Source organism: Choloepus didactylus, chromosome 5, assembly GCF_015220235.1.
Source record: "Choloepus didactylus isolate mChoDid1 chromosome 5, mChoDid1.pri, whole genome shotgun sequence".
NCBI lineage: Eukaryota > Metazoa > Chordata > Mammalia > Pilosa > Megalonychidae > Choloepus > Choloepus didactylus.
The window spans coordinates 14,575,151-14,595,888 of NC_051311.1; the positions used below are offsets into that span (position 1 = coordinate 14,575,151).

Below are 20,738 nucleotides of genomic sequence, written 5' to 3' on the forward strand. Positions count from 1 at the left end.
CAGATCTTTGAGTGTGAATTATACATGATGTTGCACACCACTGAGTTTTGGGTTCTGTTTGTTATGCAGCATTACCTCAGCAATAGTTGACTGGCACAGAAGCTTTTCTTGCTCCAGTGGTATCCATTCCTCAGGACTGGATTTAAGCTGGTGAGATAATTAACCTGGATGATGGAAAGCAAGTCCTCCAAAAAGTGCTTGGCCTGAGTTCATCTTGAGAACTTGATTTTTAAGGATTATTGACTACTTACTCTGGAAGAAGAGGATATAATTCTGTTACTATCACTCCTCCCCCATGGCCCCACACACTTCCTATTCCAACACATGGATATTTTATTGGGAGGACTCTTAAGTGTCAGCAGCTGTAGATCTCTTCTTTGCGATGGGTCAGGTTCAGATCTTCTGCTGAAGATTTAGGCCAGGTTGTCAGTATGAGGAGGTGGCCAGAAGAGGGGACTGAGGGGGTTCTCACTATTTGTAGTGTTCTCAGCTGTACCTGGGGCTCTAAGACCTAAACTTTCCTGTTGAGGGAGAAAGATATGGGGGTCCAGCTACCCCTTAAACAAGGGCTTAAAACATTCTTCCTTCTTTCAACAACCTACACCCTGGCCTTCAGACGTATCTCCAAGTTCTGAGTCTTTCAGGGTGTGTGATTTGCAAACGTTTCATTCTTGTTGACTGTGACCCCTTCAAGCTATTAGATTTCAGCTTTCTCCTCTCTATTAAAACATTTCTTCTATCTGCTTTCTATTGTTCAAATTTTATTGACATGTTTTACCTATTTATTCTTCCCTCCCATTCTCTTTCCCCAGTGAAATTTCAGAGGGTTTTTAGGATGTGCACAATTCCCATATTTCACTGAAAGTTTAGTGATGTAATATGTAGATTTAAAACACCATGAAACTTATTTTATCATCATTTTTAGAGGGATGATCAAGCTGAAAAGAGAATACATCTCCCAAAGTTTTTGTCTTCTTTTTCTTCTAGATAGTACTGAAGTTCATGACATGCTTTTATTATCCCCAAATTCAATTTGAGATTTGTTCATTTTGATTATTTTCCCACTCTAAATTTTCCAGTTAAAAAGCCAACCAATAGCATTGCATGGAAATACTAGCTAAGGATCAGAGAAAACACTTATAATTCATCTTTTCTCCACAAAGTTGCTGCAAGCCAAAATATTTAAGGAAATCCTACAATTTTATTTTAGAATCAAAATACTTTTGTTTGCTATCTATGAAAGAACCTATTTTTACTTTGTTATTTGATAAAGGGCCTAATCTTAATGAACATATATCATTTAAATTTACTCATATATCCTAGGTCTATTTTTTATACTGTTCTAATTTTCTACTAGACACAGGCTCATTGTAACACATCAAAAAATAAACAGGTGTATGAAAAAAAATTCTCCCCCACCATTCACTCTCTGAGGCAATCTCTATTACTGATTTTGTGTGTAACCGCCACAGTTTAGGTATATCCCTAAGAAATAGGATGTTAAAATTGTTTCCATAATTCAAGATATTGGGTCCAAGATATAATAGGCAATTCATTCCAGATTCAGGTGAAAAATTTAAAGGATGTAACTGGAAAACCAGTCACTGGACTCACCCACGTTGAAGTTATGGAAGGGAAATGGGAAATGAGTGGACTTCCAGGGAGGGGCGCCTTGCTGCCCATCTCCTCTCTACTCGCTGTCCCCTTGTGCAACCTCAGTTCAGAGAGAGGGGAAGAGGACCTTTAGGAGACCTCTTAGAGAGCTTGTTATCTGTCCTTTGCCTTTTGCAGGTGCGGGTGGGGGAGGACACAGTGGACCAGGGTCTGATCTCACCTGAGGAATCCGAGGGGAGAGAGATGGCCTGGGTCACAGCTGCTTGGGCAGCAGCATGGAGGAGAGCTACTGCTGTCTGGGGATTGACCTGAACTTGCTGAGCATGTTGGGCAAACAATGTGTGTGTGCTTCCCATGGACCAAACTTAGGCTTAGGGAAAAGAAAGCCTGCACTGGAGGGCGGGGAAGAGGAGGGATGGCAGCTGAAGGACCTCAGCAGACGGCAGATGTGTCGAACTGGGGGATTCCAGGACTGCAGCCAGCAGGGAGGAGCTTGATCTGGGATGCTGCAAACCACAGGCAAGAGGGCACCCAAAATGCAGGGCTTCTGAACAGCCAAGAAAAACACCCACAAGTAAAAGAGCCACCTCCACTTCACCTAAAGAATGCAAATTTAGCTTGTAACAGGTCCAGACAATTAAGAAGTTTCCTTGTCTTTTTCCCTTTCCCCTCTTCCTCATTCTTTGAATAACTGAAGGGTTATGTGAAACCACAGGTAGGAAATAGTGAAGACAAGCTAGAAAGAAGGATCTGGCCACCCATTCTCAATCTCCCTTGCCCTCCACTGCTCTGGGAGGCCTGCCCAGTGAGATGACCCCAAGGGGTCTGAGTCCTTAATTGTCTTGCCCTGCTCAGCCCATGGTTTCTTCACTTTCCAATTCAGTTACAACAAGGCATGGAGGAACCAAGAATGTCCAGGTGAATGACCAGGCCATGGGTTTAAGCATTTTCCTTCCTAATGATAGCACCTTCACTCTCATAGTTATCATGGTTAATCAAGTCCCCAACTGGCATAATAACTCCCCCCTTCTCTTTTGTGGGTGTCTACTAGTCCATGGCACAAGGAACCAAAGTGGCTAAGTGGTAGTCACAGCTTCAGTTCAAAGGGCCACATCTGGCCCTTACTGTATTCGCTGGCGGAAGCAGTCTCCCCACGAGAACTAGGACCTCCAACCTGGCAGAGCCCAACGTCGCAGGCATGGCCAGCCCAGATTCCACAAGCAGCTCATTGGGAGCCTCGGTAAGAAGGGACACTCCTTGGTTTGCAAACTCATGAATTCTAGCTATTGGGGAAACTGCACTTCACTTTTGGTAGGATCCTGGGGAATGGAGACCCAACACCACAAAGTTTCCCATATTGGCAGCTTAGCCACCTTCACCAAGCCATTCCACAATTCTATCAGGTTCTATCAGGCCGGTGCTCTGGGTGATGTGGTTCATGACAAGATCAGTGACTCTCATAGTCTTGAGACAATTGTCCCATCTCTTTGGATCCAAAGTGAGTCCCTTGGTCTGAGGCAGTGTTGTATGGGAAACCATGTTAACGACTTAGGCATTTTGATGGTGGTATGGTGGGGCTGGCAGAGGCACTGTGGGCAGGGAAGGCAAACCCATATTTGGGGTAGAGATCAGGTCCAGTAAGGAGGAACATTCTGGAAAGGGTCTGATGTAACTGACCTGCCAAAAAGGCTTGGTTGGTCTTCCCAGGGATGGTGATATATGCAAGGTTTAGCATCAGTCTCCACTACTGATGGATCGGACTTTCAGCAGCGGCATTCGGTAGATCAGCATCAGCAGGAGGGAACCCGTGTTGTTGGGTCCACTCACAGCCTCCATCTCTGCCACCTTCTTCTTCATCTCTTCTTGAAGGTGGTCATTCAGTCTCAACACTTGGTGAAGGGGCACGTACAACCTCTAAAGTAGCTTGTTTCCACTGTTGGCTGCTGTCCAACAGAGCAATGGCGGGGACTTAAAGACACAGCTGAAGTGCCAGCTTGGAGAGGATACCCTGTGTGGTAGTTAAGCGCTGTATGTACTCCAGAAATACATTTTCTTAAATCTAATCCATTCCTGTGGGTGTGGATTAGAACTTTTGAGGTGCTGGGTAACTGAGATTACTTTGGTTAAAGTGTGGCATGGAATGAGTCTTAATCCTATTAGTGGAGTCTTTTATAAGTGGAACGAAATTCAGACACACAGAGAGAAAGCCAAAGAAGCAAGAGGCTGGATGTTGAGGGGACGCAGAAGAGAAGGAGAGGCCAGGAGATGCTTCCATGGCCTTGCCATGTGACAGAGGAGCCCAGGACCATTGGCAGCCAGTCCCAGAATGCTGGTCTTCAGGAAGAAAGCATTGCCTTGACGATGCCTTGATTTGGACTTTCTTTTAGTCTCGAAACCATGAACAAATAAATCCCCATCGCTGAACCCGACCCATTTCATGGTATTGGCTTGTGTAGCCTAGGAAACTATAACACCCTGTGAGGATGGGGTGCCATGCTCCAGGCTGTGGTATGTAGCCTAAATCAACAACCATTATATGGGCCTCTGACCCCAAAGGTAAATTAATGGATATGGGAATCAAGAGTTGCAAGTAGGAGTGGCCATTCTTACCCTCACTCCAGGGGATCACTTGGGGGAAATGGGTTTTGCATGTTCAGAGGTTCTGGTTCTCAGAAGGGGAGTGTTCCACCAGGAGACATTACACGTTAAGTACAATTTTAGGCAACTTGTGCAAGAGGCCAACAGACAAGAAAAGAAATCATGATCCTAGCAGGGGAAACTGATCCTGATCATCAGAAGGCAGGGCTGCTGTTACATGGTGGGGTAAGGGAAGAATGTATTCAGAACCCATTACCCACTTGGAAATCGCTTGGTACCTTCTTACCCAGTGTTGATGGTAAAGGTACAAATAAAGCAGCCACCGCTTGAGAAGGGTATCGTGTCAGAAGCTGAGAACCCAGAGCAAGGAGGGCCTGGGTCACCCCACCAAGTAAGTTGTCTGGATCAGCAGAGATACAAGTGATGGGTAATGGGTTTCTGGACCAGGTAGACAAGGAGGAAATAATGAGTATCAATTGTGGCCTTGAGAACAGCTGCAGGGACAGTGGTCATTATTTTTTGCCTTTTATCATCATCTTGCAAATTTTCCCAGGAAAAGAGGCCCATTAGCATCCTGGAGGAACTGCTTAGAGATGTATTGCATAACCCTACTGTTGATTTGAGCTGTGCAAGGGGTGGACTGTAGTGGATGCTGGGTGGCTGTCGTGGCTGTCCAGATCCCCACCCCTCCCCCCACCTCATCCCACCCATCCTAGACTAAAGCATCCATTTCCTCAGCTGCTGGAGAGTGTTAGTAGCTGACAGCTCTCAACTGAAGGCTTAACGGCCATGCCCTCTTCCTGGGGATGGCCCAGGTCTGATGACTGGATGATGTGGGGTGTTCTAGTTTGCTAATGCTGATGGAATGCAAAACACCAGAGATGGATTGGCTTTTATAAAAGGGGGTTTATTTGGTTACACAGTTACAGTCTTAAGGCCATAAAATGTCCAAGGTAACACATCAGCAATCGGGTACCTTCACTGGAAGATGGCCAATGGTGTCTGGAAAACCTTTGTTAGCTGGGAAGGCACATGGCTGGCATCTGCTCCAAGTTCTGGTTTCAAAATGGCTTTCTCCCAGTACGTTCCTCTGTAAGTAGCAATTCCTCAAAAATGTCACTCTTGGTTGCACTTGGGGTATTTGTCCTCTCTTAGCAAAGCAAGAGTCTGCTTTCAACGGCAGTCTTCAAACTGTCTCTCATCTGCAGCTCCTGTGCTTTCTTCAAAGTGTCCCTCTTGGTTGTAGCTCCTCTTCAAAATGTCACTCTCAGCTGCACTGAGTTCCTTCTGTTTGTTAGCTCATTTATATAGCTCCACTGATCAAGGCCCACCCATTCAGGGTGGGGCTACGCCTCCATGGAGATATCTCATCAGAGTTATCACCTACAGTTGGGTGGGGCACATTTCCATGCAAACAACCTAATCCGAACGTTCCAACTTAATCCCCACTAATATGTCTGCTCCACAAGATTGCATCAAAGAATATGGCTTTGTCTGGGTGACATAATACATTCAAATCAGCACATAGGGATAATGACTGGATGATGCAGGGATATAAAAGCCCAGCCCCCTTGCCTCAATATGGGGAAGTACAGGGGCCCAGACCCCTCACTCTCCCTGGGATGTTGTGACTGCACTGCAATTCAGTTTCTCTCTCCATCCCCTCCTGTTGCCCTCACTCCCCTGAGGGCCCTCCCCAATAAATATCTCCCATGCATTATTTCTCAACCTTGGAACCTGCTTCCTGGGTCCCCGTTGCGTGGTTCAACAAACCATCGTTGACCAGGTGATTCATCAGTTTTGCTCTTTTCCTAGACACCTATTTGGAACTTAGGAATAGAGCTTTGAAGGAGACATAAAAGGTCCTTGTTTTCATGGAGCTAAGTGGCCAGAGACAGGCAAGAAACAAGGAAAAGACTGGCTTGATAAGTGCAACAGGGAGCTACTTTAGGTTGGGTTCTCAGGAAGTGCCTCTCTAAGGAGGCGTCTTTTAAGCTGAGAGCTGAAGGTCAGCCAAGGTAGTGTTTCAGCACAGCAAGGAAAAATGGGAAAAAGTCAGCTAGGAATTCTTCAAATTTAAATATTACGTACTTTGTGCTTGGAAAATCTCTGGTATAGTAAATTCAGATTTCACCGTCAGATGAAGCAATGGGAGATTCTGACCCCTGGCATGAATTTGACAAATGAAGTCACAGAAGCTCAGATCTTGGTGGAAGCTGGCTTTTTCCAGCTTTGCAAACCAAGCTCAATTGTCCTGGACTCTGTAGGTCTTTGGGAGGCTTCTATGTTGGGCCCAGGGATACTGCCTCACATTATAGAGCTGATAAAATGTGCAGGTAAAATAAAGCACCTAGAGAAGTTTCCCTGCTCCCAGGACTGCTCCAGAACCCTCCAGAGGGTGGTTGCAGATCCTTTCCAGTTTGTGAGCTGTTTAAAGTCTACAGGTATGACCCTTTGTGATTGTCTCAGAGTGTAACCTACCCATTTATTAAAGGGCTTCTCTTAGATTAATTGCCCAATGGTGAAGACCACTTTCTGAAACATTGCAAGTCTACGCTTCTCTGGAGGTAGAGGCTCTTTGAAGCAAAATTCTTCCACCTCTGTCAAACTGAAACAAAAGTCCAAATGTCTCCATGTGTCTACAGAAAGGCTCTTGTCCAATGCCCTTGACTCCTTCTGCTTTTTCAACTGGGACAGTATGATATCTTGGCATGGAAAGTCCCAACGTCATTACACATTTGCCTCTTCAGCTTTAGGGAAAGTATCCAGTTCTGGTTCCTACACACTCCACTACCCTAAATTATCCAGCCTTGGCCCTAAACACCTTACTTCCTTCTCTGTCTTCCCCTGTTATTTTCTTTTTATCCACTCCCTCAGACCCGACAAGAGCCCGGGCTCTTGTGGTGTGTCTACCAGTGGGGACAAGAAGGTCCTAAAGCACAAAGGTAAGAGGCATTTGAAAGGATGGGGAAAGTGCTCCCGCTCCATTCCCATTATCCGAACTAGACCTTCCAAGAGCCGTTTCTGCGTGCCCCGTGAGCACTCAAGTAGTCTATCATATTTGGATTTTGCAGAGAAAATTTAAGCCTCAAATACGCTGTTTTTGAGAACTCGGTGAAGATTTAAGTTTATGTGCCTAGAACATACTTGTCTGGAAGCGCGTGGGGAAACGCAAACCTCTATTTGGAACGCATCCTGTCCCTTTGCTTGCTGTTATATTTTAAGGTGCTGCGAAATCCGCTCAGCTGCTCCTTAACTTAATCCCGGTGAAAATTCACCCCCTGGAGAGGTGAGTTGGGCTGAGTTCTCCGGGAAGGAGGTGGAGGGAGCCGTTTCCAGGGAGGGGGTGGGCGGCCGGCGGCAGGTGGCCGGGAGGAGCCGTGGGGGGCAGCGGTGCAAGGATCCTGCGGGTGGGCGCCGGCCTCCGGGACCCGGGGCGCGACTGGGGCGAGGCGGGGCGAGGGCGGCCCCCCCTCCGCCTGCGCACGCCCGGCTGGCGACCGAGCGCGTCCTAGCAACAGGGGCGCACCGACGGGGCGGGGCGCGGACACGGGGCGGTGAGTGCGGCGCGGGGCGCAGGGCGCGGGGCGCGGGCGGGCTGGGATCTCCCCCGCCCTGGCGTCCGGGAGGCCCCGCACCCCTAGGCTCCTGCCGCGGCGTCCCCAGTTTTCCTGTGGCCCTAGCGCCCAGCTCCCGGCGGGAACCCCAGATGTGTCCGGGCCTGCAACCCCCCAGCCCTCCTCCGCCTTGCCCCGGCTACGTCTCCTCTCTTTAGTCCCTCTCTATCGCGCCTCGCCTTGGCCCCCTTTCCTTCCTCCTCTGCCCCTGCCCCCGCTGCCTTCGCTCTCAGCATCGTCCTCCCCCTTCGCCCCCATCCCACCATGCAGGAAACTTCTCCTTCCAGCCCAAGCGCTCTTAGTCGTGGGCCTGGTTTGTGCTTCTATCTTTATTTTTGCTCAGTATTTGGGTTCGGTTTTATTTAGGGTCCTTTTCAGGTCAGTTGTGTAAATTTAATTTTTCTGCAGGTCTTACTAAATAGCTCCGCCATTCTCAGAATGCCAGGGTACGCGCCACTCCCAGCTGAAGCTCCCCACCATTTATCTCTTTACATAGCCTTGTAAAGAGGTCGGCTCAGCGCCTCATAGTAACAGAAATTATTCACGAATGGGTCTTGTTTTGCTATTAATGAGACTGAAAGCTAGGAAAATGACCCTTAAAAATCCCGTTATATATATTTTATTGGTAGAGAAAATGAGTGCAAAGTGATTCCCAGTTTCTGTAAACGGACACACGTGCACAGGAACTTTTTGTCTATCATCGTGAAGTTTTTTTTCTTTAACATTTTTGTTTTTAATTCAGAGGTAGGCACTATGTATGCACGTTTATTCATCCTAATTAGGGCTCTGAGGCTAGAACTACAGAGAACCAAAAAAAAAAAGGCACTGGGTAGAAACAGCAGCAATCTTGATAAAAAGTGCTGTTCTTTGCATTTTTTACCTGAGTTATCCTAACCGTTTCAACACCGCTGGAATTAGTGGAATAAATGCTATCTTTTGGTTCTTGTGGTAAGTAAAAAAGCTATCAGAAATTTCTCATACTTGAGATAAAAACACCAACTTATTCTATTTTTAAAAAACGTATTCAGTTACACCTGCAGAACCCTTTTCTTCTTTTGCCAGTCCTCTACCTTAGGATTTTGTTCCATTTTCTTTTTCCTCAACATTGTGCTTGCTTTCTGGATTGTCATAGGCTGCACAGAGATTTTCTCAAGCTTTCTGCTAACCAGCCTTTTGGAAGGTTTACTAGACTCAGAAAAACAATTTGAATAGGTTCAAATATAATTTGCAATTACATTTCTATAAAAATTTGCTATGACTAAAAGAACTTTTTGCATTTTGTAGCACCTTTTAAAGTGTCTTTCAAGAAATTACTATATGGTATGTTGATTGCCACAGTTTTATGCAATCTATGTAATTTCACATTTGTCTTTGGCAAGAATGAAATGATGGATACACTATGTCTTCATAAGATCACCAAAGTAGTGTTATACTTAAGATTAAAAACAGACTTGTCCATCAAAGCCATTCTATGTAAGTAAAATTTTTTGCACTTGTTCTGACACTATTTGCAAATTCAGGACTGTCACACACATACATCAGTACATGCTTGTTTGTTCAGAATCTAAAATATTTTTCATCAACTAGCAATAGAAACAAAACACTGGAATACTACAAACAAAAAAACTACACAGAATAAATTTGTATCCAAATTTTATGCATTTTAGTACACTTTATTTTTACCTTTTATATATCTCTAAACCAGTAGTTCTCAACCCTCTCTGATCCAATACTCTGTTTTTGTAACAAATAGTTTATTCTAAAAAATCATAATCATATGTACATACATAATTTTTAATATCAATATAGTACTCTAACTGTAACAGAAATGGAAATTAAAAGGAAAGTAATTGTAATAAGATATCCACATGCAAAAGCTTGGGTAGCTCTACCCTGGACTATATAATGAAGTAGCCAGACACTTCGGCCTTCCAGGGAATCACTGAAAGCAGCAGCTCCAGATGCAGGCCCATGCAGATGTGTCACTGGCAACTAAAATCGCGTGAACAGCATTGCCAAAGTGGTGTGATTTTCCAAAATGCTAAGCTTTTGGTCAAGTTCCATCTCAAACAAAGTATGCACAGTTCTCCTTTGATTTATATTATGGTTGCAATCTGGAAAATTCAATGCATATTAACATTGTGAAAAAATACTTTGTGATTAATTGTAAAGTAGAGGAGGTTCTAGGCTTAGATAGTAATTATCTGAAGAATTTCACCTGCTGGATGCCTGGAGGTTACAGCACAATGCTTCCTTCTGGGAACTGTCTGCACATCCTTGGTCCTCGCCACTAAATGCTATGTTGTCCTCTCCCCAACGTTTTGCAAGTTATCCGTCTCTACAGAATTTCTGTGCTGCCTTGCAGGGGGCTGGGTTGCTCCCGTTGAGAAACACTAACCCTGATGCCTGTGTTCCTGGATTTCAAGATTTACTACAGGTCAGAAAGTAAAATCTCCAATTTATTCTGAGGAATTTTCGTACTTCAGAGCCATTGCAATAATCATGGGGGAAAATTCTGTATTTAACTTGATAACCATTCTTCTAATATTCTAGAAGAAAGGTATTAATTATCAGTGTTATTACAAATGGGAAAACAAACAAGTGTAAATGATCTGAAAAAAGCCTTACATGGCAATTATGAATTGATGTCAGAAGTTGTTGACTAACTTGGCTGTCATTTAATGTTACAGTTCGTTAATGCCATCATCTTAAAGATCTTCTTTTAAAGACTAATTTCTATTTAGACCAAGTGAAATTTGTTTCATTTGAATTTCTATTTTAAGGCTAGATTCTTGATAATCAATAAAAAAGGTTAAAAGAGTCTCATACATATCTCACATTTGCTCTTAAGAAAGTTGTGAATCATAATAAAATATTCTCAGCAGGCTATATTCTGGCTAATAGGATCAATGTGCATTATGCCAATTTCCAGAAAAATTAAAATTATATTGCACAATGATAATGCTTATTCTATTTCTTCTTAATTCAGAAGGCACTTTGGGAACTCGAGAGCTCTCAGAGTCATTTCCATCAGTCATCGTTGCACTGATGCAGATATCATAACTATTAGAAATCTGGGGAACAGAATTCAGTTTAATAGCATAATTCTCAGTGATGTGTGGCCCAACTCAAAAAGAGTTGCATTCACTTCAACCTCCAACTTCCAGCAGAGCTGTGAACCAAAGCCTCCACCCCAACCACCTCCAGTTCTTCTTATCCTCTCTTGGAGTTTTCTTTTTTGGTTTTTGGCCAACTATCTGAGTGATCTCTTTGAGGCCCAGAGAAATTGGAAAGAAGCTATTGATTTCAGGGGCAGGCAGTTTTACTTAGTGCTGGTCCAGAGAAAGCTATTTGAATCCTATTTATTTTATTGAATTGAAGAGCTATTAGATGATTAGAAAAGAAATCTGTAAGATTGCTAAGCAAAATGTGGATGTGGATTAAAACCTTAAAAATGACCTCTGTTGCTCTTTCTCCCTGATGTAGTGCGAGTGCTGAGCTCAGAGCGTTGGTGGAGCCATGGGGGTGGCGCTGACCCGGTCAGCCCAGTGGATGGCAGCTGGATGTGGCACGGAAACCCTGGAAATTACCCCTCTAAATGAAGCGATTTTAAATGAAATTATTGTGTTTGTGGAGAGTTTTATCTATAAACATCCCCAAGAGGCAAAATTTGTTTTCGTAGAACCACTTGAATGGAAAACAAGTCTGGACCCCTCTGCATTTGAATCAGGTTATGTTGTCAGGTAAGCCTGTTAACTGCTTCTGGAATTTACTATCATTATTATATACTTTAAAAAAAATTTTGGTTATAGGTTCTTGGCAAGTCACTTAATCTCTGAGTCTTAGAAATCATCTAAACCAGGGATTGTTAACCAAAGGCCTTTGGGTACAGTCAGGATGTTTTGTGGAGCCAATATGGAATGTGTCTAATTTTAAAATTTTAATATTAATTTCTTTTGACGGCCTTCCCTGCTGCTTTCTGCCTGCACTGTCTGCTCATCTGCTTTACCTGCCAGACTGGTCAGGCTCCGGGTCCTGACCTCTCATATAGATAGAGTCCCCTGTCGTATTTAAATCTGTCCATTCCTGGAGGTGACCAGGGGAGGTCAACTTTTGCTTAATATAAAGGAGAGACTTAATAGAGAAGTTCCCAAACGAGAGCCTGTAAAATTCCTCCCAAACCTGAAATTTAAAAACAAACAAACAAGAAAACCCTACATCCTCCTCAACCAGTGCCTTTTCAATTTTCTCATTCTGAACAAGGCTGAAAAAGTTTATTTGGTGTTTGTATATGTGTAAATTTTGGGGGGACTCCGACCTCATTATTTTTGCACTTCGAACACTTTGATTCTCCTTTCTACTGTCTTTTTCCCTCTTTGGTTTTGCATATGAACTTTTAATCTGATTTTATCAGAAACAGTTGCCCAACTAACCAAAACTTCCTATAAGATGCCTTTTCCCCTTTCCTTCTTTGGGATTATTTGTGAGAATAAAGCCAGAATTTCACATTTAGAACTGCCCAACCATTCTTAAACTGCATTTTACGAGCTATTTCGTTTTGATATTGTGGTCAACCTTCTTGCTGAGTTTTTGGAAATTTTTTTTTTTTTTTTTTTTTGGTGATTTTTAAAATTTCTAACTGTGCTTAGACTTGGGGTCACTTTTCCCCAAGTATTTGTCATTCCAGAGACGCTAACCCATTTTTGCTGTTCCCGCTAAAGTTCAGCATAGTACCACAGATTGCTTCTTTGACCCTTTGAAAGATGAACTCACCTGCAAAGACTGTTACACACTTAAAACAAAGATGGATTAAGGTACATGCCTGAATAGAGTACCGAGGTTGCCTCTGTAGTAACTTTGTGTTCCGAGTTGTACAAACAGGGCCACGTCTCCATCTGGTTAGGTGGGCTGTATCACACTCCTCACATGTCTCTCTTTTGGTTCTCTTTCTCTATCCTTGTCCAAATTCTTTTTGCTGCATTTCCATTCTTCTTTCTCTGCTTTGTGTGTAGTATTCTTTCTAAGCAGGAAGTTTTGACATTTTTACACCATGTGTTTTTTGAAACAACTACCCCTCGATTGTCATATTTCTGTCAAATTTACTGTACAGCTTTGCATTGGGCCGATTTCTCTGTCCATCGTTTTTGTTTTTGACCTTCATTGATGACACCTTTGAAGTTGGGAGGGATGAGAGAGATTGATAGTATCACTTGTTATGTTTGAAGGGTTGGTCTTGATGAAACCAGACAGGTACTGATTGCCCTGAAGGGTGCAAAGGATACAGCTGCAATTTTGGTAATAGTGGAAAATACGAAATGCTCTCACATCCAGGTCTGCCATTTATATTGCTTGCTCTATGCCCTAAACCAAAGAACTTTCAGCAACTCATAGCCACTTTGCTACCTCTAGCAACATAGCAACAAGTGATGTAAACCAGGGAAGTCCTTATTGGCCAGAGGATTTTATAATTAAAACATAGTCCCACCCACCTCATGCTTTGTCCCCTGGTTCACCTGCACGAGCACTCTTCCTACTTAGCTCCTGTCCCTGAGTACAGTTTATACATTTATTTGAAGTGGGGAAGATGTTCTCCTTCCAGAAAGGATCTGGGTCTTATAAGTCCACATGTTGGGAAAGCTAAGGTCATCATGATGAGTTTGAGCTTGGACTTTCTGGATGTGTTTCTACCAAATAGGAACTTCCTTTGCTGTTTCAAAACAAGGATGCATTCTTTTCCTTGTGGATATACATCTCTCAGGCATCTTGTTTATCTTTATTGCATTTGTGGAAATAGGTAAGCTACCTCCTTTCGTTAATCTCTGCAGCTGTTTGGGGAAATGTATTATACTTGGGGCTTCTCTTCTCACTTTGATGATGTGCATCTCTAGATGCATTGTCTGTAGCATTCAGTAAAAGTTTTGATCAGCCATCTTCTGAATTAGGCTCATAGGCATCTGATATTGAAAGAGATCCTTCAGTCACCTACTGGAAAGGTTTTACATTTCATCAACCATCCTGCTTCCTTTTGTGCTGATTTTCATCATTGAGCAGATAGGCCCAGCACTTTGCACGTGCTTCGTGATTCACCCTTCTCCTTTAGGTTCACTCCCAGGGCCCATCTGTTCATCCGGTGGTAACATTTGTCACCATCTCTCCACCCTCAATTTGAGGAGGAAATATCTCTACTATCATTTTTATGGAAATTGTCAGTTACTTCTCATTACCATTTTCAGTTGCTTCCATTCTTACCAGACAGGCCAAGATCAATGATCTTCCTCAAACTCCTCCAAATGAAGCCCAAATCCATTGTAAACTCAGGCCGATCACACCACTCAACTGGCAACACCATCCATGTTGGTGCCCATTGCTGAGATGCTTTGATTCTCCAGAACGTAGCTTAGGAAATTTGTGAATTGGATAAGCATTCAGAATCACTGAGAAAATGCCATTTCCTGTTCCCTTCACACCTTCTCTGTTGGAACTGTGTTTTTTATTTCATCATGTCTGCTCTAACCTAGCCGCCTTTTAGTTGTGAATCTCATTCTTCTGTGTCTCAGAGATCTGCATGAGTGAGACTAAATTACATGCTGGGAACTCAGGACCCCTAAGCATCGGTCCTCCTTCCCTAGTGATACCTACATTCGCAAGTCTTTTTACCTTTCTGGGCCTTAGTTCTCTGATCAATAAAGTGGAGGGCTTATGGCCCAACTTGAAATTGTATTGTTTTATAAGACAGTAATTTCTTACTTTGGTACAATGTCCTGAGCCACAGTGGTCATGTCAGTGGTCATCAGTTTTGCTATTGAGCTCTTTAAATATATTTTGTCCCTGAGAATTGCTAACTAGTTTCTTGACTATAGACTCATTTCTTACGTTATCATTTGGACGTACATGTATTGAGTGATTACTGTGTTCTGGGCACTGAAGTAGACACAGGGGATTCAATAAACAAGGCATTTCCCTACTTTCTGGTTTTCTAGTATAAGCCGAGCATTTTCATCCCTCTTCCTCAAATTTCAGTTTAAGTCTCTTGATCAGACCAGCGAGTCACATTTGCAGGACTTTCTAATAGATCTCCATGAGACGGGTGCCATATTTTTCTTTCCAGGAACTCATTCTTCGGGTGTTATAAACTGTGAGCACAGAAACTGAAACCCCTCTTCACCATCCTCTCAAGAGAAGGCTTTTTACCTCCTATTTCCCTGTTAAGCCACAGGCTTCAGCTGGAAGGAGCAGTGAAAACTGTCACCTCTGCTTTCCGTCCTCCAGTTTCTCACCAGGAGTTTCACTTTCTGGAGTTAAGTAGCTTGATTTTGGTTGGCTTTCAGTCAGCCTATAACTTAGCCCTATCATCAACCACTTACTACAAGTGGTCAGCCCTCGAAATCCCCTCAATCCTAAAAACATTGTTCCAGAAGGGTTGTTTTTTTTGTAGAGAAAGTGTACGTTTTGTACACAGTGTGTATCACTGACAAGTCTAGAGATAGTTTACTCATTCATTTATTCCATAGCTGTTTGTTGAGCCCCTTCTCTGTGCGTTCTTCCTTGAGGGGCTGGAGCCGGAGCAGTGGGGCAGGCTGACTGGTGCCTGTGGTAGTCTCCTATGGCTGCCGTAATAATTAACCACAAACTTTGTGCTTAAAACGACACACGGTTATTATCTTACATTCCAGGAGGTCAGAATTCTAAGGTGGGTTGGCAGGGCTAGTTCCCTGAGAAGGCTCTAAGGGAGAGTCCGTTTCCTTGCCTTCTCCAGCTTCTGGAAGCCCCCCGCCTCACTCACACCTCCGCTTCCATTGACCCATCTCGTTCCCCACTCTGACCCTCCAGCCTCCCTCTCACCAGGAGCATTATGATGACATCGGGTCCACCTGGATAATCTAGAATAATCTCCCCATTGCGAACTCCTTAATGTAATCCACCCACCAAAACTCTTTTGCCATGTGAGGTGACATATTCATTAAGTTCTGGGGAGCAGGACGAAGACCTCTTTGGGGGACCCTTACTCTGCCCACACAGTCCCTAGCCTCTGGTTTCTATTCCGGTGAAACAGAGTTAGTAGTAGGTAATCTGAGCCTGTTAGATTCACTCTTTCTGGTGACCTGGCAACATTCCCCATCTGTTTATCTGCATTGCAAATTAGAATATGTTTGGTTGGGTCTTAAGATGTGGGTGGTTTTCTTAGGGATATTAGTATTCAATGAGAAGCCGGGCAACCTAACTAATATTGTGAGTGGTAGAAATCTATAGAAATCTCATTCCCATAAAAACACCTTTCTAATAATTTTTAAGTGCCAAACTAAAAATCATTAAAATGGACAGAAACACAAATCTAGGAAACTCTGTAATTTCTGATCAGGAAAAGCTCATTCAGAAAAACTGCTCTTTATCCTAAAGTAAACCAATTAGGGGGCTGAGAGTGGGAAAATAATCCACGTAGAGGATCTAGATAGCGTTTTTTCATCATATTTTGGTTCATAAACAGAGTAGCCAGGAAAACTCCTTACCACTAATTATTGTGGTATATAAAAATTTTATAAATAACCTTAGAAATCCCCAAAGCATGAATAGAACTAGTGATATTTTAAGATGTCAAAACCCAATACATTGTTAGAAAAATGAAAACAGAAATTGTGATTATTTGAGTTCATGTAGTCATTTAAGAAATTGCTTAAATTTTCTTCCTGGATATAGCCTATTGCTCACTGTGGTTGCTGGTAAGTTTGGGGATTTAAGGGTTCAAGTGTGGATTAAAGTGGGAAAATTGGTAAGCTTCTAACCAGAGGTCTTTATTTTTTTTCTGCATTTTATAACGAGACAAGGGAATGATTTATCTAAATGTCTTATATTTAAGTTCTACTGGCATCCAGGTAGCATTAAGCTTTCAATTTGTTTTTCATTTTCTAGTGAAACGACAGTCAGATCAGAAGAAGCTGACAAGAATGGAGAGCCTCTGCTCTTTCTCTCTGTCCCTCAGATTAAAATTAGGAGCTTTGGGCAGCTTTCACACTTCTTGTATATTGCCAGGGACACAAAGCTGAAGGAGGCACAAGCATGTCTTGAAGGTGGTATTGTTATTCAACCTGGGGTCCAAACTTAATCTTGGGTGGGGGGGATCATTTGCTACAGTTTCTTGAGAAAGTTCTATAACCTAAAAGGTAAAAAGTCATATGCCCAATTCTACTTTAAAATGAAAGGCCTAATGCTTTCCCATGTGTAGGCATCTAGGTTTCTTATTTCTGTTCATTTTAGCATGTGATTTAAAGAGAACCTTCTCAGCTTCTGGAAGGACCCTGTACCTTTGAAATCCATGTCAGGAGAGAAGGACACTAGGCCAGGCCAAGTCTCCAAAGCTACCCTCTCCCCTGGCATACTGCCAGGATGGACGGTAAACGGTTTCCTCTAAAATGAGTATAGGCTCTTATTTTAGTGGAGACAGTGCATCGTAATTTCACTTTCCATTTTTTTTCTCAGCCGCATGCCATTGTGGACTTCACAGCCTTCTGTAAATAGTGACATTCACTCAAATTCAATGGGAAATATTTTTCCTCTTCATAAAAGATATATAATGTTCTCATTATCATCTAATCATCCAACATGCAAAAGAGAATGGGGTTGATTGCCTGTTATAATCATTCTCTAAATATTCCTTATAAGTAGAAATTCCCAATAATAGGTAATAATGTCTTGTACATGTTTTGCTTCTTTGGAATCCTGTGAATGGTGGGTCCCAGCATGTGGTACCTGAGTTGTAACACTATTCATTCTTTTGCCACTGCCTGTTGCTGTGAGGTGGGAAGATGAGGCTTGCTTTCTTCTTTTATTTATTAATTTTTTTCAAAAAACAACGTTGAGTGTGGGACAGCAGCCTCTTTTTATCTCTCTCCTACTCTTCCTTATTAGGCTAGCTGCACATCAAGGGTATGTGATTGAAAAGGGATGAAATCTCTAGTGTACAAGCTGAAGTCAAGAAGACACTTAATAGACAGATGATTGCATCTGTTCAGCTTAATTCATCTTCATATTTAGGCCTCATGCATAGACGGTTATAGATTTAGTTTTGCTAGATATTTGTCCTTTGGAGGCATTTGCCCTTCATCATATTAGGGACAAATAGAATGTTACAAGGCAGTTTGGTAGTTTGGTTTATTTCTTTCTCCAGAATGTATTTAATATCTCTTTCCATAAATCTTCATGACAGCCGTAAGGTTGTTAAGTTGAGATGCTCAATAAACGGTTTATCTCTTGGTCTTTTTTTCCCCTTGTCTGTCTCCCCATGCAACACTTTTCTCAACCCTTAACCCTAGGCCTTTTATGCTCTCTTCGGATCACCTAACCCATTTCCTGATGAGAGTTAATGCCATCACTGTATTTCCCTTCATTTAAATCAAGTCAAACTTATTGAAGTGGTCCCTTAGGCATTTTCTCCCAATGCATACATATTTTCATTTTCCTTGAATTCCTCCTTTACAAATAGGGTTCTGCCCACTTTGTGCCTCATTTTCAACCATATTGTATTTTGATCCATGCCAAATTCTGTTTTAGCATCTTTATGTGGACTTTCACATCTTGTCAGCCTTGATCATAAGTTGGTATTTGAGGTTTGCGCTATAATTTTGGTATGTATATAAATACTGGGTAGCTTTATCTTTCCAAATCTAACATCAAAAGGCACTGGGACTCTCAGCAGTTTGAACAGGTGGAAAAGACTGGCAGTAGGTCTGTAGGCTGAGGGAAGCACTGGATTTTAGGAAGAAATATTGTTTATAGAAACCAAGCCCTTTGTTCACACATGCACACACACACATGCACACACACACATAGACACACTTGCACTTATAGCTCTGGTGATGATTCATCAAAAGAACCTAGTGTTTCTCTGTCTTCAAATAAACCCTGAATATAGGTATTGAATGCCCATTCTGAACAAGGTCCCAGGATCAATAAAAAAGAAACAAGTCTTAGACTTTGTCCTAATAGGGAACATAGCATATATAGACAATATTATAACATAAGGTAGAGCATCTCAAGAGCTATAAGAAAGTTACTAAGTACAGAAGAATCTCAGAATGAAAGATTAATTCTCATCAAATCGATTGGAGAAAGCTTAAGGAAAGAAATGCATGTGAGTGGACTTTGAAGGACGTGTTAGTATTTTAGTTTCCTAGTCTGCTCAAAGCAGATACCATGAAATGGGTTAGCTTTAAACAGTGGGAATTTATTAGCTTACAGTTTGAGGCTGTGAGAATGTCCAAATCAAAGCACCGTCATTGTATTAGTTAGGGTTCTCTAGGGAAACAGAATCAATGAGAGATATCTATAAGATTTATAAAAGTGACTCATGCAACTGTGGGGATGCACGAGTTCAAATTCTGTAGGACAGTCAGCAAACTGGCAACTCCAATGAAGATGTCCGATGAACTCCTCAGGAAATGAACCGGCAACTTCGACAAACTCCTCAAGAAATGAACTGGGATCTTCGACGGACGTGTTTGACGAGCTCCTTAGGAAACGAACTGGCAACTTCGACGAACTTCTCGGGAAACGCTTTGTTGGGCAGCCGAAGAAGAAGTGACAGTCCTCTATCTGTCTCGCTTAAAAGTCTTCAACTGATTGATTGGATTAAATCCAGTCAACTGCATTCTGGCATTGTGGAAGACACGCCCTTCAGTGAGTCATCAGTCACAGCTGCAGCCGATTGACTGATGATTTAATAAACCAGCCTGCAGATTTATTAAGCAGCCACAAATGTCCTCGCAGCAGTGGTTAGGCCAGTGCTTGCCTGACCAGACAGCTGAGTACCATCACCTGGCCAAGTTGACACATGAACCTAACCATCACAATCATGGTGATGCTTTCTTCCTAAGGGCTGGCTGCTGGAGATCCTCGCTCATCGGCCGCATGGCAAGTGGCAAGGCACATGGCGGCATCTGCTGATCTCTCCCTTCTCTTCCAGGTTCCATTTGTTTCAGCTTCTTGCTCCTTTGGCTTTCTCTTTGTCTCTCTCTCTATATTCATTCTGTTTATAAAGGACTTCAGTAAGAGGATTAAGATCCATCCTGAATGAGGTGGGTTACACCTTAACTGAAGTAAACTCATCAGACAATCTTACTTAACAATGGGTTCACACCTTCAGGAATGAATTTTATCTAAGGACATGCTTTTCTGGGGTATATACAACTTCAAACCACCACAGTTAGTCTTTATGTTTATTGTAATTGAAGACAAGAAGAGAAATTTATTTATTTATCTATTTATTTATTTTGGTCAGCTAATAGAGATCCTGTAGTAAAAATTCTGGGCTCAGACTATAGTACAAAGAAAGGAGAAGACTCATCTGCATTAAATATCCTTGATAAAATTACCAAAGATGATGATCCTGAAAGTGAGTTTAAGATGAGCCTTGCCACGCTGATTCAGCAACTGGATTTGCACCTCCTCAATCATTCACTGAAACATATTTCCTTGTAAGTCTTTTTAAAAAAGAAACCTCTAAAAATTAACTACAAAAATTCCTTTCATAATTTTAGGAAAAAAAAAAACACTGAAAAATAAAACATGGATGCTTTGCTATGGATTTAACATTTGATTTTATTGAAACAAAAGTTTAATTTTATGAGGTGGATATTTATAGTTCTAAAAATTAAAATTTACAATTAACATTGTTTAGACATTCTACTGCACTTTCATCTAATTCTGAAGACATTAAGGGACCTTGTTATTTTCAAAGACTTAAGACTATTACATAAATTATTAAGTTATAATGCAAATATCATGTGGAGTTTGTGTAGCCCAAAATGTGCTTGTTTTTCCTGGAAGCTTAAACTACTGTAATTAAGAAATTAAATGAATATTTGAATGGTTATATTTAAGTTGCATTAAACAGGAGCTACTAATTCGTTGAGGTTT

General features: G+C 42.2%; 1 protein-coding gene across 3 annotated transcripts in view; it reads left to right on the plus strand.

Annotated features, from left to right (window-relative positions):
- The first annotated feature begins 7,736 nt into the window (after nt 1-7,736).
- ODAD2 (outer dynein arm docking complex subunit 2) overlaps nt 7,737-20,738 on the plus strand; it is a 201,685-nt gene continuing 188,683 nt past the window's right edge. Inside the window, exons 1-5 of one of the 3 annotated variants that reach the window (XM_037837368.1) lie at nt 8,682-8,777; nt 10,195-10,266; nt 11,316-11,572; nt 16,737-16,894; nt 20,101-20,296. In XM_037837368.1, coding sequence (XP_037693296.1) covers nt 11,349-11,572; nt 16,737-16,894; nt 20,101-20,296 — 578 coding nt within the window. In that variant the 5' untranslated portion in view covers nt 8,682-8,777; nt 10,195-10,266; nt 11,316-11,348. Of the gene's footprint in view, nt 7,770-8,673; nt 8,778-10,194; nt 10,267-11,315; nt 11,573-16,736; nt 16,895-20,100; nt 20,297-20,738 lie in introns of those variants that run through there. The other 2 variants (XM_037837367.1, XM_037837369.1) reach the window with 2 other exon arrangements.